The 14,674-nt window shown below is 57.6% G+C and overlaps 2 protein-coding genes across 5 annotated transcripts in view; one reads left to right on the forward strand and one right to left on the reverse strand.

The window, feature by feature from the left end:
* POLA1 (DNA polymerase alpha 1, catalytic subunit) overlaps positions 1-4,279 on the forward strand; it is a 199,875-nt gene extending 195,596 nt beyond the window's left edge. For both annotated transcript variants that reach the window (XM_084492938.1, XM_084492935.1), the window contains exon 37: positions 2,961-4,279. In XM_084492938.1, coding sequence (XP_084349064.1) covers positions 2,961-3,133 — 173 coding nt within the window. In that variant the 3' untranslated portion in view covers positions 3,134-4,279. The remainder of the gene's footprint in view (positions 1-2,960) is intronic.
* Positions 4,280-6,952: 2,673 nt separating this feature from the next.
* Positions 6,953-12,732, reverse strand: ARX (aristaless related homeobox). Of its 3 annotated transcripts, XM_084518379.1 has the most exons (6): positions 12,480-12,731; positions 11,563-12,307; positions 10,605-10,650; positions 8,734-8,803; positions 8,469-8,649; positions 6,953-8,322 (listed from the first exon to the last, which is right to left on the reverse strand). In XM_084518379.1, the coding sequence occupies exons 1-6, from the start codon at positions 12,682-12,684 to the stop codon at positions 8,082-8,084; spliced, it is 1,488 nt and encodes a 495-aa protein (XP_084374505.1). In that variant the 5' UTR covers positions 12,685-12,731; the 3' UTR covers positions 6,953-8,081. The 3 variants fall into 3 exon arrangements, with proteins under 3 accessions (XP_084374505.1, XP_084374504.1, XP_084374506.1); XM_084518378.1 differs by having other exon boundaries at positions 8,469-8,803; XM_084518380.1 differs by lacking the exons at positions 8,469-8,649; positions 8,734-8,803 and having other exon boundaries at positions 12,480-12,732.
* Between the last annotated feature and the right edge of the window lie 1,942 nt (positions 12,733-14,674).

Here is a 14,674-nt window from a genome sequence, read left to right on the forward strand (position 1 = left end):
GCATATCTTCCTTTTTTTATTTTTTTTTATTTGTATTAAAATAGATTTATTTTTCGTGCCTCTATTTGTTTTGGTAATACCTTCCTCGTGCTCCGTATGTGTATAAATACCTCTCTTTCTAATAATCTGTCTATGCGTTCTGCGGTATTGGCTGTCATAAAAGATTGCTTGCCGCTGAACTTGGAATTTATTAAAACAATGATAGGGGGATAATCGGCATGCAACTATTTTCAGGATGTGACAGACTACTGAAAAGCAATTTCAGTCAGTCTGTGCAGCTTAGTTTTCAGAGGGCCTTAGGCACATTATTGATTAAATTCTCATTTGGAAAGAAAGTAGGAGCTTTTATATGCATCTCTAAGTTGGATGGTATGGTAACTCGAAGGTATTGACTGGCTGTGTGATATACGACGGTCACAGTTGTCTTTTACTAAGAGGAGCACAGAGTGATGCTGGTTGTCATTCTTACTCTGCTGTGTGGCAGCGTAAATAGTCCCCTTTCTAACCAACCTGGTGGGAAAAGTCAATATCCCATCAGCAAAGGAGGTAAACACATCAGGAGCTGTGTCCTCTCTCATCTTCCCCTGCTCTGTATTACTACAGTTCTTTAAATCTCCTCTCCCCAGTCATCAGATGCACTTGTGTCATTCAAATGCATCGTGTGGCGGTGCCACAGGGACGGTGCTGCCTGCCGCCAGCCGCTGAGCCCCCGGCTGCCATTGTCTTATAAGGGAAACTTAAAATCGGCCTCAGTACTTCAGCGAGGCCCCTCGTATTCCTCTGTCCTTTTAGGCCACCCTTCCCCGCTTGCCTCCACGAGAGGAGCAGCCTCTAAGACATGTTTGAGGTGCGCTGTCAGGGAGGTTACCGTGTGTCATTAAAGTTTGGGTTCGGTGATGGGCTGGGGGGGGAAATGCTGCTGGTGGAGAGGCTGGGGCTGAGCCCGAGCTGGGCACGGGCCGTGGGGCATTGCCCTCTACTTTCAGCATCATTTTGGTGTGTGCCCGGTTGTTCCCGTGTCTTTCCACTCTTTTTTGTACCTGCCAACTGCTCCTGCACCTCGGTGCCTTTCACCTTGGTCCCTGCTGAGCTCCAGGACCCTTTAAACTATTTCAGCCAAGTTTTGAGCTACAAGGGTGACATCTCTGATATCTGCTGCAGTTCGGTGGGACGGGCAGCGTGGTTTTTCTAGCATGTGAGCAGTGGAAATGAGCCCACTCAGTGTATTCTTCAGTTTGGAGACACATAAATAACCTTGTTAGCGCCAAATTGATGGCCAAGCAGGTTTGGCATTTTCACGGATCTGGTTATTGCAATTTTCACGGTTTGTTTAATTAAACCCTACGCTGAAGTCATTTCAGCATCGTTACGTGTCCTGATGCTGTAGTGACTCCAGTCTGTTAGTGAACAGGTTCTTGTTGTCAAAGTTTTCATCGTGTTGGTGGTGTAGTTCAAGGAGTATTCAGTTCCACACATAAGCACAATTCCTTCACCGTCCGAGCAGTGGCAAGAGGGTTGTGTTTGCAGCCTGACGGCTTCCTTCATTTGCCCAAGCAGCCCAAAGTTGTAAGTATAATAAATACCTAAAGCTGCATACACACCTTCCTCGCAAGGATGCATGGAAGGTGCTTTTAATCAGCGTGCTCAGTAACTCAGACCAACACCTCTAAGTGAAATCTTAATCGAGTTTTTAAAGGTTTCGTGGCATTGTGCAGTGCTGCTTGCGTGGTACCCCCTGGTTAATCCCTGAGCTCGGCCTAAACCCGCCGAGGCTCTGCAACAAATCTGTCCGTGTGCCCTCAGGGGGAGGACTTCCCAAGCCCCAGGGCGCAGCGATGGATCCCGTTTGTGAAGTGTGAGGAGATGAGGAGAGGAAGGGAGGCGGCAGCTCCCAGGCTCCCAGCTCCAGCAGTGTCCCAGCGCCGTGCCCCCGTCCTGCTGGGGGTAACAGGAGGGGGCTGCCTGCGGTGGAGGCTCCCTTGGGGCTACATCCTCCCCGGGTGCCTGGTAGTAACGCGGGGCACCCAGCGCTGCTGATTTCAAGGTGTGATTGCAGGTGGGGGTTCAGAGAGGAGCTGGTATTTCTAGGGCAAGGAGCGGGCCTGAAAGGAGGAGCACCGCTGCACCACATCTGCACCACGCTGGCACTGACGTGCATCAGTAGCATATTTTCCTCTTTTAGCCTTTGTCCACAGCCTTTGTAAAGCAAAAGCCAGGCAATCGCCCAAACAAAATCCCTGGATTTCTTTTTTTAGATGGCATAAAATTTCATACACAAAAAAAAATATGAAGTAGAACAGTTCTGGCCTCGCTGCTGCTTAAATATGTACAAACTGGTACGTGTGTGCGTGAGCTTGCACACACCAACCCACCAGCAGGCAATGTCTTGCACTCCAGACATCTCTTCACGGGGATTATTGAGCAAATATTTGGGGAATGGCTGTCTTCATTCGTGTGCCAGGCAGACACGATGCGTCCTTCCTGAGAAACCGGGCACCTTTGTTGTAGGGTGGGACCGTGCGGAGCTTACTGCCGCCTTCCCTCCCAGCCCCTCCGTGGGGCCGAGCACCCCGACGCCCGTCCTGCCCCCGGGCTGTGCGTGGGAGCACGCGGCAGCGGCGTCGAGCCGGCCCCAGGCTGTGCCAGCGCCAGCAGGGGCTGGGGAATCGCAGCGTGGTTCCCTCGACTGATCTGCAGCCAAGCTCGCGGCAGGCAAATTGTCCTCGGGGGCTCTGTGGAGTTCTCATTACGTCCAGGAGCCGGCTCGTTTTGGCCAGGCTCTCGTGGAGCCGCTCGGTGCTCTTGCCCCGAACGCCTGTGAACACACGAACACTGCCCACCACCGTCTCCTCCTTTCTCCTCGAGTCGAAATGCCGTGGTTCACAACAGCGGTGAATGCCAAAGTCCTTTCTCTTTGCGTTTTTTTAATCCTTCTCTGTTTTGTTTCTTCGTTCTTTCAGAGCACGTGAAGAAGAAGCCACTCAGAAAGGAGGTGACTGAGGCCTACAAAAGACTGAAGAGCACGGTGGACAAGTGTCTGTCCATGAGTGGCTACTCAGAAGTGAACCTGGGCAAGCTCTTTGCCATCAGCATAGGAAGATCTGCGGGAGAGCCCAACAATGAAAGACAGTGATGGGCTGAAAAGGGAGGGAGCAGAGAGGCGAGCTCGTTGCTTCAAAATAACGCCCTCTTAAGCAACAGCCTGTTTCGGGATGCACAATAATGTTTTAACAATCTTGTTCCTTTGGTGGAGGAAGAACAAAAGATGAAAACGGGACACATGATCCACGGGGACCTGAAATACTCGAGGCGGTTTTTATCTTCGCTTCTTTTCTTCGCCGAGAAGCCAGGGCTATTCAAATATGGAGTAGTTGATTTTTGCAATATATTTTGTTGTGTATGTAGACCTATGAGGGAAAAGGGGGTGGGGGAATTGCTGCTTTAATTGGATAATTCCCAGTGAGAGTTGCTGGAATGTAAGTGATCCTAGACTTTGCTCCAGGGTATTTAGTAGAGGTGCTCTCAGGAAGAGAGGTTAGTAGAGGTCTCAGTAGGAGCACTAATGTTTTGCCTTTTCACAGTTTATCTTCTTCCTGATCATAAACATACCAATTAAAAACAATGCTAAACCTAAATGCCTTTCAGTGTCCTCCTACCTTCGGAACGGAGGTAGGGACGCCTTACTTGCAACTGCGTGAACGGGAAAGAAGGATGAGAGGCTGGAGGCACCAAAACCAGGGGACCATCTTTTCGCTGGGAGTCTTCCCGTGCATCTTAAAGCGTGCTATTTTGCCAGGTTGGAAATTTCTTACCTGGATGTATAGCCATGCACATGCACAAAAAAAAAAATCTTTGTACATACGCAGAATAAAAATGTATTTAATTTCTTTCCATGCAAAATATTTGAAAGCAAGCGATCAATAGGGAGAAATATATTTTGGATGAGATTGTAACCAGTAACGGGAGAAGGGAAGGAGGGAGAATCATTGTTGCTGTTCTGTATAATAATTACTGTATCGGTGGTTTTAAAGGTTTTGTAAACAAATTGTATTTTCTGCTTACTTTTAGTAAAGCGACAGGCAGACATGACAAGAAAAAAGCATAAATTTGGGTAGAGCTTTTGTACACCAAATACTGTTGTACTCATGTTTGCCGTTAAGTTTGCAATCTGTTACGTTAATGTAAGGTTATTAAAATGTTCTTTTAAATCTTTAACAGGATTAAATGTAAATTTTCTTAGCACTTGAAAGAAAAAATAAAATTTTCTAGAAAAAGAGAATTGGATTGGATCATCTGACTACTGGAAATGTGCTACCTGAGGTTGCTCAAAGTGTTCCCTGGGTTGACAGGGAAAACGTCCATTTTTAGGATGCCTAACGAAGCTCAAATAAAAAAATAAGAACATCAACAAGAAGGCGTTGGGCACTGAGGGGATGTGTGTGTCTGGGTTGGTGGGTTGTGTGGCTTCCATTTGTCCCCAAGTGGGAGCTGACAGAGCGATGGAAGATGCCGTGTGCCGAGATGGGCGAAGTCTGCTCCAATGGGCCTAAACACACAGTGACTGGGGCTGAATCCTTGGGGTTTTCGTAGAATCAGAAAAAGGGTTGGGTTGGAAGGGACCTTAAAGACCTCCTAGTTACACTCCCCCTGCCATGGCAGGGACACCTCCCACCAGCCCAGGCTGCCCAAAGCCCCATCCAGCCTGGCTTTGAGCACCCCCAGGGATGGGGCACCCACAGCTTCTCTGGGCAGCCTGTGCCAGGGCCTCACCACCCTAAAGTTTAATCACAGTATCTGAGAAACTGCCCCTGCTCCAACGCTTCTTTGTGCTGGTGTTTGCGAGCCGTCATCCTCTCCCAGGGTGTTCACCTGGGCGCTCGCAGCGGAGACCTTTTGGGGAGCGGGCGGCTGGGAGGAAGGAGGGCATCAGCCTTGCGGCTCCTCTGAAGACACGGGCTTGCTGTAACCCCACCCAGGTTCGCTACAAGTAAGGAGCCCTTTGGTGCCCGACCCCATTAGGCTGACAGAGATGTTCCTGACGTTAACCGGGCAGGAAGCCCCGGAGAAGCTCCAGGCGTGCCCCAACCCTGGGGCCTGCCGGTGGGGCGGTGGCTGCGGCGCCCTGAGCGCGGAGGAGCCCGTCCACCGGCGGGGCTCGGGGTGCTGGCGCAAGGGGCGCCCGGGGGGGGCTCCGTGACCCCCCCATGGGGCCCGGGGCCGGCCCCCGGCCCGGCCGAGCCCCCCCGGAGGGGTGAAGCCCCCCGGCGGGCACCCGGAGCGCTGCGGGCCCGAGCGGCCGGCGGCGGCCCTCCCCGTGGCACTTGAATGGATGAACTCATCTGTGCCAGCTTCAGGTTGCAGCTTAACATTCCTTCATCCCGAAGGCAGCATTATCAGGTTGTTGGAGGCTGTTTTCAAACCTTGGTTTTGAATAGCAGCGGCTCTGCATTAATTTAACCACTAAGCTAATAAGTAGGTTTCGTTTTGTTATGCTAAGCTTTATTGCTTTTCTTTTGATCAGAATGGTGTTGTTGAGCAAAGCAGCAGACAAGGCATTCTTTGATGAGGGAATTAGCGCTCTATTCTTCCTCTATTATTCATAGCACAGTGGAATATGTAAGTACCTGAGGGTGTCAAAGGAGAGCAGGCTCTATTGCAAAGTGTTCGCCTTGTTTCTCTCAATAGCTGACTATGAGATGATAAACCGCTTAATACACTGCACTAATTGGATGAGAGCAAAAAGAGATGGGAATTAAGGCAAGGCAAAAGGAGAAAGTGCTACCAGCCTTCATTCACTCTTTCACCACTTTAACAGCGCCAAAGGAGGCACAAGCTTTCTATAAGCAGACTAGGGGTTTTGTGCAGAGATAAAATGAACCTGTTAGTGGATTCAAGTAATACACTAATTATTGCACAGTATAAATACCACTACTGGTTTTATAACACGGAGGTAAACTTCTTTTGAGAAGGTTATAGGATTGCTTGGCAGCAGTATAGATCCTAATAAGGGACCAGAGTAATAACCCCCTGGATTAACAAAATTGCTGCTTGCAGAAGTATGATTCTGGCTTTTACGAAGATTTCAGCCGAATGAATAAAAATGACTGAATGACATTTCTTAATGCGTAATGGCTCGATAATGATTCCCTTTTCTTTACGGCAAAAAATGTATATTTCAGACCGCACCGTTAATAACGTCCAGGGAACAAGCGTTATTTTCCCCATCAAAAAAAAATAAAAATAAAAAACCGTTTTAAAAAAAAAATATTTTTTTTTTCTTTTGCGCCTCTGGTGTTTTTTGAAACGCTAAAGCAGGGCGGGGGGGAGGGAAACGCAGCGGGGCAGGGTCGTGGCCGGGGCCCCGACGGGGCGGCCCCGAGAGCGCCCCGCCACCGGCCAAACCCCCCCAAAATCCCCCAAAACCCTCCCGGAGCCGCCCGCGGCCCCGCTGGATGCGCGGAGCGGAGCCGGGGGCCGCCGACCCCGGCGGCGCTGGGACGCCAGGAGGCTGCTTCCAAGCGATAAAATAAAAATAACGGGGAGCAAGAAAAATACAACGGGGTGGGTGGGGGGGTGGAAATAGGGCGCTGATCCCGGGGCGGCGGCGCTCGGAGGGCGAGACCCGGGCGGGCGCTGCCCCCTGCGAGCCCCCCACCCCGCCCGGCCCCGCCGCCTCCGAGGGGCCCCGGCCCCGGGTCCCCGAAACCCCGGGGGGGCCCGGCCGGGAGGGGGGCGCGGGGCGAAGCCCCCGGCGCCCCCGCAAGGACTTTGCGTTGTGGCGTTTTGTTCTTTTGCTTTCGTTCCTTTTTTTTTTTTTTTTTTTTCTTTCTTTTTCTTTTTTTCTTTTTTTTTTTTTTGGTAAACATATATCGTTGTTTATTTTCTGAACGTGGCACTTCTCCACCGGATAGCAAAGGAAAAGTATTAACAATAACGACATTACACGGAAAAGTACTGTACCATCGCCTCTTGAGGGTTTCAGAAACCTCTACAGTTAATAAGTTAAATAAAGGGTTTGTACATAAATATTTGTCTAGGACCCCTATGATATCTACAACACAGTAAGAATCTACAGAATGACAAACTTTTACAACACTACACTGAGTGCAATTGTTTTATAACATTTCAAATATACAAAGCTCTGTTCTTTTTTTATAACAATGGTATGTACAGAATCAATAATCACAGTTTAGTGACTTAAACAGTCCATATTCTAGCAGTGTATTTCCCTTTGGTTTGATATAAAAACCTTGGTTGGTGTAGTGATAAAGAATATAACGAGAAAAAGATATACCCTCTCCCTTAAGTGCACTGGTTATCTTACAGCATCAAATTCACTTTCGTTCTGCACTGGCAGCATCCTCGGTGAGCACCCGCGGCTCGCAGCAGCGCCGTGTGCGACGGTTCCCCAGTGCGCCCAGCAGGCCAGCCCAGCACCGCAGGACGGGGCTGGGAGAGGTGCGGGCAGCCCCTTCCCCCCTCCCCCCCCTTCGCTTTCCTTTCTCAATTACAATTTTCGATTCCTCTCTTCGCCTTTTTTTTTTTTTTTTTTTGTTTTGTTTTTTGTCTTGCCAGATAAACGGAAGGAAAAATATTTAAGTGTACGTAACGCTAATATATAGTAAATTTTATTAGGTAGGGCTATTTTTTTTCTTTCTTTCTTTTCTTTTTTTTTTTTCTCTTTTTCGCTTGATGCTCAGCGAGGAAATTAACACGTCGTGCATTTAGGAAATGTACCAGCCAAGGAGTTTCGGATTGGGGAGCCTGCGAGCGTCGCTCTGCTCCCTGGCGCGAGGGCTGACCGACACGCAACGCGCTCGCTGTCCTCCAGCTCCTACCTCGGGAACCTACCCCAGTCTTAGCTGCTGGTCCACTTTTTTTTTATTATTATTATTATTATTATTTGTATTTGTTTTTAAAGAAAAAGAAACGTTTTCCCCCATTTGGTCTTGATTCGTGCTACAAGGTGACCTTTCCCTACTCGCCAATTTATTCCCCTCTCTCTCTCGCTCCCCCAAAACAATCCCCCCGGGAAACTGAAACGAACGCAAACGAAAAGCGGGCAGGCCGGCGCCCGGCTCTTAGCACACCTCTTTCCCCGTGCTGCTCCCGGGGAGGATGTTGAGCTGGGTGAGCTGGGCGGCGTGCTCCTTGGCCTTCAGCCGCAGGGCGGCGATGCTGGACGCCCGCCGGTCGGCGGCGGCGCTGGCCGGGTCCCCCAGCCCCGCCGAGCCCACCGCCCCCTCGGCGGCCGGCGCCGGCTGCCGCAGCAGCGCCGCGGCGCTGGAGGCGCTGCCCAGGGGGGCCACGGTGGAGAAGAGCCTGCAAGGGAAGCAGAAGCAGAGAGGCCGCCGTCACCCCACCGCCGCCGCCGCCGGGCGCTCCCGGGCCGGGGGCGCCGTCGGGGCGCCCCTCGCGGGGGCTCGGCGCACCGAGCCGCAACCCCCCCGCCCCGGGCGAGGCGGTACCTGCCGAAGGCGGGGCTGATGAAGGCGGGGTGCCGGAACACGGCCGCCCCCAGGAAGGTGCCGAGGCCGAGCGGGGTCCCGCCGGGGGGCAGCGCCGCGGAGCCGGGCGGCGGCGGGGGCAGGCTGGGGAAGGCGGCGGCCGCGGCGGCGGCGGCGGCGGCGGTCCAGGCGGAGTCTAGAGCTGGGTGATGAGGAGGGAAAGGACTAGCATCAAGGTATGGACTGAGGGGGTGAGTTGCTGACAGGGGACCAGGGAAAGGCAAACCTGGGGGGTGTGTCTGAGCCCCAGCCTTTTCCCTCTTCCGCCACTTAGCCCTACGGTTCTGGAACCATACCTGCAAGCCAAAAGAAACACGGGGTTTAGCACCGCTCGCCCCGCCGCCGCCGCCACCGCCGCGCTCCGGCCCGACGGCGCCCGCTGCTCCGCCGCCGCCCCCCCGGGGCCGCCCCCCGCCGGCCCTGCCCGCACGGGCCCCGGGGCTGCCCCTCAGGGGGCTCCTTGCGAGCGCCGTGCGCGCCCCAGGCGGGGAAACGCGCCCCGGGTTCGCCAAAGTGACCACACACAAACGGCGGCGTTAGGGGGTCACCGCCTTTTTCGTTCCTTTTTTTTTTTTTTTTTTCTTCTTCTCCCCCCCCCCCCCCCCCGAAAAAAAAAAGGTTAAGAACGAAAAAATCGTGACTTCGCTAGTGTCTGCAACGAGGAAATAAATTGCAGCGCGATCGAAGCAGCAAGAGTGCATTTCCACGCTGTGCTTTCAGGGCGTATTTTACAAAACTTAGTTTGGAAGCCACGGAATCGCCGTCCCTTTCCTCTTCCCCCCCTCCTCCAAAACGAACCAAAAAAATTAACAATCATCAAGGAGCCCAGGATTAAACCAAGGGAGAGGCAGTGGGAAAAAAAAAAAAAAGCACTGCTCGCCGAAGGGAAAGACAACACTCGCTGAAACGCGAGCGCGGGGCGCCACACGCACCCAGCGAGAGGCTCGGAGAGGGACTCGCATTTGTCAGATTTTCGGGCTGCCGCCGGCTCAAAATCTCCCCTTTGAGGCTCGGCTCCGTTTTGTAGGAGCAGCGCGATGCCCCGTCTCCCCGGATCCGATAGAGGCGGCAGCGCTGCGGGTCCCTCGCTACAGTCCCCATCTATAATTTATAGCCAGGCGCGCACCGGGGCGCGCACGTAGGAAGAGGCTGCGCCGTGCTCACGGGGAAGCCGAGAGTCTTTGGCAAACGGATCGTCTCTGCCAGCTAAAACTCAATTAGCGAGCTGTCCTCGCTGCAATTCCCCGTTATTGAATTAATAAGTCTGAGTACACCCAAAGGTAAACGGAGGGGCTCTCATAATTCATATTCCCTTAATTACATCTTCTCCCGTGAATAGGGGAGAGAAAGGGGGTGTCTTTCTTTTTTAAAAGTTATTTAACTTTCCCACGACTTGTTCCCCTGAGCTGAAAATACTGATTTGCTGTCACATCTCTGTTTGACAATGGAGAAATGTGTCAACAGAAAGGAGGGGACAAATCTCATCATTAGCCCCTCTAATGCAAGAAGCTGTTGTGTATTAAATGAGCCATATGGAATTTATTATGCTTTATCAGCGCCTGATTTTAACTGTAAAGTGATTTGCTCAGCTTCCAACTCGGAGACATCTGTTTTCTGTTGGCAATCAGGGCATCCCAATGTTTATCGTCTCTCTGGTTATGAGACTTGGGTTGGGAAATGCACTCTGGTATGGGGCGGCAAACACCTTTAATAGCATTGCACTCACTCACTATTAGATCAATGCAGGCTTATTGCTATCAAAAATGGGAAATCAAATAGCATTAGCCAGCTCCTTGTGCAGGCGGAGAGGAAATCAAACAACATTTCGCCTTCAAATGGCCCTGTTTGTTCTAGCACTAAGTGGGCTTTTATGAAGCCCGATTGGAGATTTGATCGCAGCCAAGTACCCGGCTCGCAGCCGAGCGGGGCCGTGTCTAACAACCAAAACCCCGCGGGGCCCCCTCATTTCCATCACCCGGGGGTCGGCTCGGCTGCCGCGGGGCCGGGGGGGGCGCGGGGACGCCCCTAGTGCTGCTCCCGGGCCCGATCCCGCTCCCGCTCCCGAGCGGGGCCCCGCCGCCCGCGGCCGCCACTCACCTGCACTCGGGCTTCGGTCAGGTCGAGCCTCATGGCCAGCTCCTCCCTGGGGAGACACACACGCCGCCGTCAGCCCTCTGCCCCGCTCCGGGCACTGCCCGCACCCCGCACCCGGCCCCAAGAGCAGCGGGGCTCCCCCAGTCGGGGCTCCCCCCCCGTCGGGGCTGCCTCCCGTCCCGTCCCGTCCCGTGCCGGCACAGCCGCGCTGCGCTTTGCGAGGCACGGGGATGGTGATGGGGAGCCGTCCATTCGCCCTCAGGCCGCCGGCTTAAAGCGGGAGCCCCCCGGGCTCAGCCCGAGCCCCTCCAGCCTCGGGCCTGTCCCGTCCCGGCGCGGCGACGGGGAGAAAACGCGGGGCGGGAGCGCGACAAAAAAAGCGCCGGGACCCGTCCCGATCGCGACTCGATCGCGACCCGCCGGGCCCGGGGCTGCGGCCGGGGCTGGGGGGGAGCGAGGCGGCGCCCCCGGAGCGATGCCCGGCAGCGGGGGAGCAAAAGAGCCCGGCGGAGAGCTCCCGGCGCCCCCCGTACGGGGAAACAAACGAAAAAAGGGCCGGGGGGTGCGGGAGCGAGGCGTGCGGGCAGCGGGGGGCTCGGCCCCGTCGGGGGGCTGCTATTTCGGGCAGCGGGCGCGCAGCCCGGCCTCTCCCCGCCGGGCTCCCCCCTTCCCCGGTCCGAGGCCCCCCGAAGCCGCCCCGGGGCCCTGCCGTGCCGGGCCGGTATTTTTAGGCGGCGGCGCTTTGATGCGAGCCCTGCCGGGGCTTCCCGGGGCCGGGCAGCGCTCCAGCCCGCCCGGGGAGGGCGAAACCGATCCCGGGGCCCGGCAGCGGCGCGGGGTAAAAATAGCCGGAGGCGGCGGCCCCGGGCGGGGGGCGACCTTCTCGGCGTCCCCGTCCCCGCTACAGTCCCTGATCCCCCCCCCCCCTTCTCCCCCTCGGCCGCCCCGTCGGCGCGGGTACCTGGTGAAGACGTCGGGGTAGTGGGTTTTCTGGAAGGCCCTCTCCAGCTCCTCCAGCTGGTAGCTGGTGAAGGTGGTGCGGTAGCGGCGCTGCTTCCTCTTGAGCAGCCCCTCCTCGGAGTCGCTGCCGGCCGAGAGGCACACGCTCTCCTCGCCGTCCTTGCCCTCGCCGTCCTCGGGGTGCAGCAGCAGCTCCTCCTTGGGGGACAGCTCCCCGCCCTCCGCCCCGGGGGCCGCGGCGGCGCCCCGGCGGGTCTCCTTCAGCAGCCCCCCGCCGTCCTCGCCCAGCAGCTCCTCCTCGTCCTCCTCCTCCAGCTCCTCTTCCTCCTCGTCCTCCTCCTCCAGCATCTCCTCGTCCTCCTCCTCCTCCTCCTCCTCGGCGGCCGGCGCGGCGGGGCCGGGCCGCTCCTCGACGTGCGCCGCGCCGCCGCCCCCCAGCTCGTCCAGGGCGGCCGGCGGGGCCACGAAGGGCGCGTTCTCGCGGTAGCTCTTGCTGCGGCTGATGCTGACCTGCGGCGCCTGGCTGATCTTCAGCGTGTCCCACGGGGCGCCCGCGGCGGCGGCGGCAGCAGCGGTGGCAGCAGCGGGGGGCACGGCGGCGGCGCCCCCCTCCGGCCGCCCGTCGGGGCGGTCCCCCCGCGGGCCCGGCGGCAGCAGCCGGCCCCCGCCCGGCCCGTAGAGGCGGCGCAGCTTGGGGGGCAGGTGCAGCTCGGCAGCCTCGAAGGGGGGGCTGCCCTTCGGGGAGCCTGCGGACAGACGGGGCGGGCGGCGGGGAGAAAGGGGGAGAAGGGAGAGAGAGAGAGAGAGAGAGCGCGGAGCGGCGCGGTCAGTGCGGGGCGCTGCGTGCGCGGGGAGCGCCCCACGTCGGGGGCAGCCCCGGGCCGGCTCCCCCCTCGCCCCCCTCGCCCCGGCTCTCACCTTGCGCGGCCTTGTCGTGCTCCGGGCGGGCGGCGAGCGCGGCGGGCAGGCTGTGCGCCGCCGTGCCCAGCAGCCGCACCTTGCAGGGGCTGCGGCGGCCCAGGATGCTGTCGATGCAGTAGGACGACAGCAGCGTGGGCGACTTGCTCTTGCCGGCGCCGTCGGGGCGCTCCCCGCAGCCCTCCTCCGGGTAGGGGCCGCTCATGGCGCCGCCGCCGCCGCCCCCGCGGCGCTGCCCGCTGCCGCCGGGCCGCCCGTCACGGGGGGAGTGAGCGGCGGCCGCGGCGCTCTTGAGTCCCCCCGGCTCCACGTGCGGACGGGCGGGCGCTGATTGGCTCCCGACGGGGGCCGGCCGGGCGGGCGGCCGCCGGCACGCGGCGCCCGGCAAAGCGCGGAGCTGGAGCCGGAGCCGGAGCCGGAGCCGGAGCGGGGGCGCCGAGCCCCCCCCCTCCAGGCTCGCTAGGCCACGCCCAGCCGCCGCTCGGCACGCCCATTCCGGGTGGGTGTTGGGGGGGGGCTCCGCGCCTGGTTTTCCGACGGGCACCGCCCCGCCCCTCCCCGCCCCGCCCCGCCCCGCCCCGGGCGCCCCCCGACGTGCGCGGCCCCGCGGGGCTCGGCCCGAAAACAGCGCGGGGACGGGGCGGCAGGCGGAGGGCAGCCCCCAGCCGGAACGGCCCCCAAAATGAGGAAAAAACAGGGGAAAATCGAAAATCGTTGAGCCCCAGCCCAACGGAAAGAGGCCGAAACCCGACGGGGGCGCCGCGGGCGGGCTGCCCCCTGCAACCCCTGCCCGGCTCCTGCTGCGCCCCCCCCCCAGGGCCCGTCCGCGGTCGGAGCCCGGCTGCGCCCAGGCACCTGGCTGCTTATTTACCTATTTATTTATCTGTTTATTTATCTATTTATTTATTATTTTAACAAACTTTCATTCATTTGTGGTCTCCTTCTCTCTGCCTCCCTCCCGCCCCGTCCCCCCGCAGCCTGCTGATTGAACACCGGGGCGCGGTGCCGGAGTGCCGGGGGGGGTGGTGGGGGTGTGTTGGGGTCCAGCAGCGGCCCCGCGCCGAGCCGGGCGGGCTGGCGGCGAGCGGAGCCCCGCCGGGCCCGGCACACGGAGCGCTGCCCTGCGCACAGAGCGGGCCCGGGGCCGGCAGCCGGCGCTGCCAGAGGCAGCGGGGCACGATCGGCAGCATCCCCGCCGCCCGCATCCGCAGCCTCGGCTGCCGCTGCCGGAGCAGCGCCCGGGCTCCGGTGCCTCTGCCCCGGCCCCTTCCCTGCTTCTCCTTTCCGTTTTCTTTCTATTTTTGTTTTCTTTCCTTTCCCCTTCCTTCTTCCTTTCCTTTCCTTCTTCCTTTCCTTTCCTTTCCTTTCCTTTCCTTTCCTTTCCTTTCCTTTCCTTTCCTTTCCTTTCCTTTCCTTTCCTTTCCTTTCCTTTCCTTTCCTTTCCTTTCCTTTCCTTTCCTTTCCTTTCCTTTCCTTTCCTTTCCTTTCCTTTCCTTTCCTTTCCTTTCCTTTCCTTTCCTTTCCTTTCCTTTCCTTTCCTTTCCTTTCCTTTCCCTTCCCCTCTCCTTCCCCTCTCCTTTTCCTTTCCTTTTCCTTTCCTCTCCTTACCCCCAGCCCGCAGCCGGGCCCGGCGCCCTCCTCCCTCCGCAGGACGCAGCGGGGCCGGGGTCTCCCCGACGGCAGCCCCACCACAAGCCCACCCTGCCCCTGGCCCGCAGCCCCAGCACCGCTCCGGCGGGGCTTGACTTTTGTTTCATTTTAATTTCAATTTATTTTATTTATATTATTTTCATTTTTTTTCACGGATTCCCGTCTTCCTCCCTCCTTCCCCCGCCCGCAGGGCTGCGGCACGGCTCCCTCCTGCAGCCCGCAGCCCTGCTCCGGACGGGGACCCGGGGGGGCACCACTGCCCCGATGGGGAGGGGGGGGCTATGGGGGCAGGCGCAGCTTCTGGCCAGCCCCCAGCACCACCGGCTGGACGTATTAACATTATTATTATCATTCTCAATATTGCTGTTATTATTTTTTTTTCCCACTCTCTTTGCAACGAAGGAGAAAACGAAAATAGCTACATAAAGCCCGCCAGTGCTTGAGTGAGCGCTGTTCGTTTTCTGGAAGGAAAGGCTCGTCCTGGAGCAGGGGGCAGGCACAGCAACTCCCCCTCTCCTGCCCCGCTCCCTCTCCCCGTCCCCCCG

Source organism: Aythya ferina, assembly GCF_964211825.1.
Source record: "Aythya ferina genome assembly, chromosome: 1".
In the NCBI taxonomy this organism is placed as follows: Eukaryota; Metazoa; Chordata; class Aves; order Anseriformes; family Anatidae; genus Aythya; species Aythya ferina.

Excerpts from the sequence above, each read along its gene's own strand:
- ARX (XM_084518378.1), bottom strand. The coding sequence starts at position 12,684 with ATGAGCGGCCCCTACCCGGAGGAGGGCTGCGGGGAGCGCCCCGACGGC. Across the intron at positions 12,308-12,479 it reads GCACGACAAGGCCGCGCAAG|GCTCCCCGAAGGGCAGCCCC; the intron begins GTGAGAGCCGGG and ends GTCTGTCCGCAG. Across the intron at positions 8,323-8,468 it reads ATCAGCCCCGCCTTCGGCAG|GCTCTTCTCCACCGTGGCCC; the intron begins GTACCGCCTCGC and ends CTTCCCTTGCAG.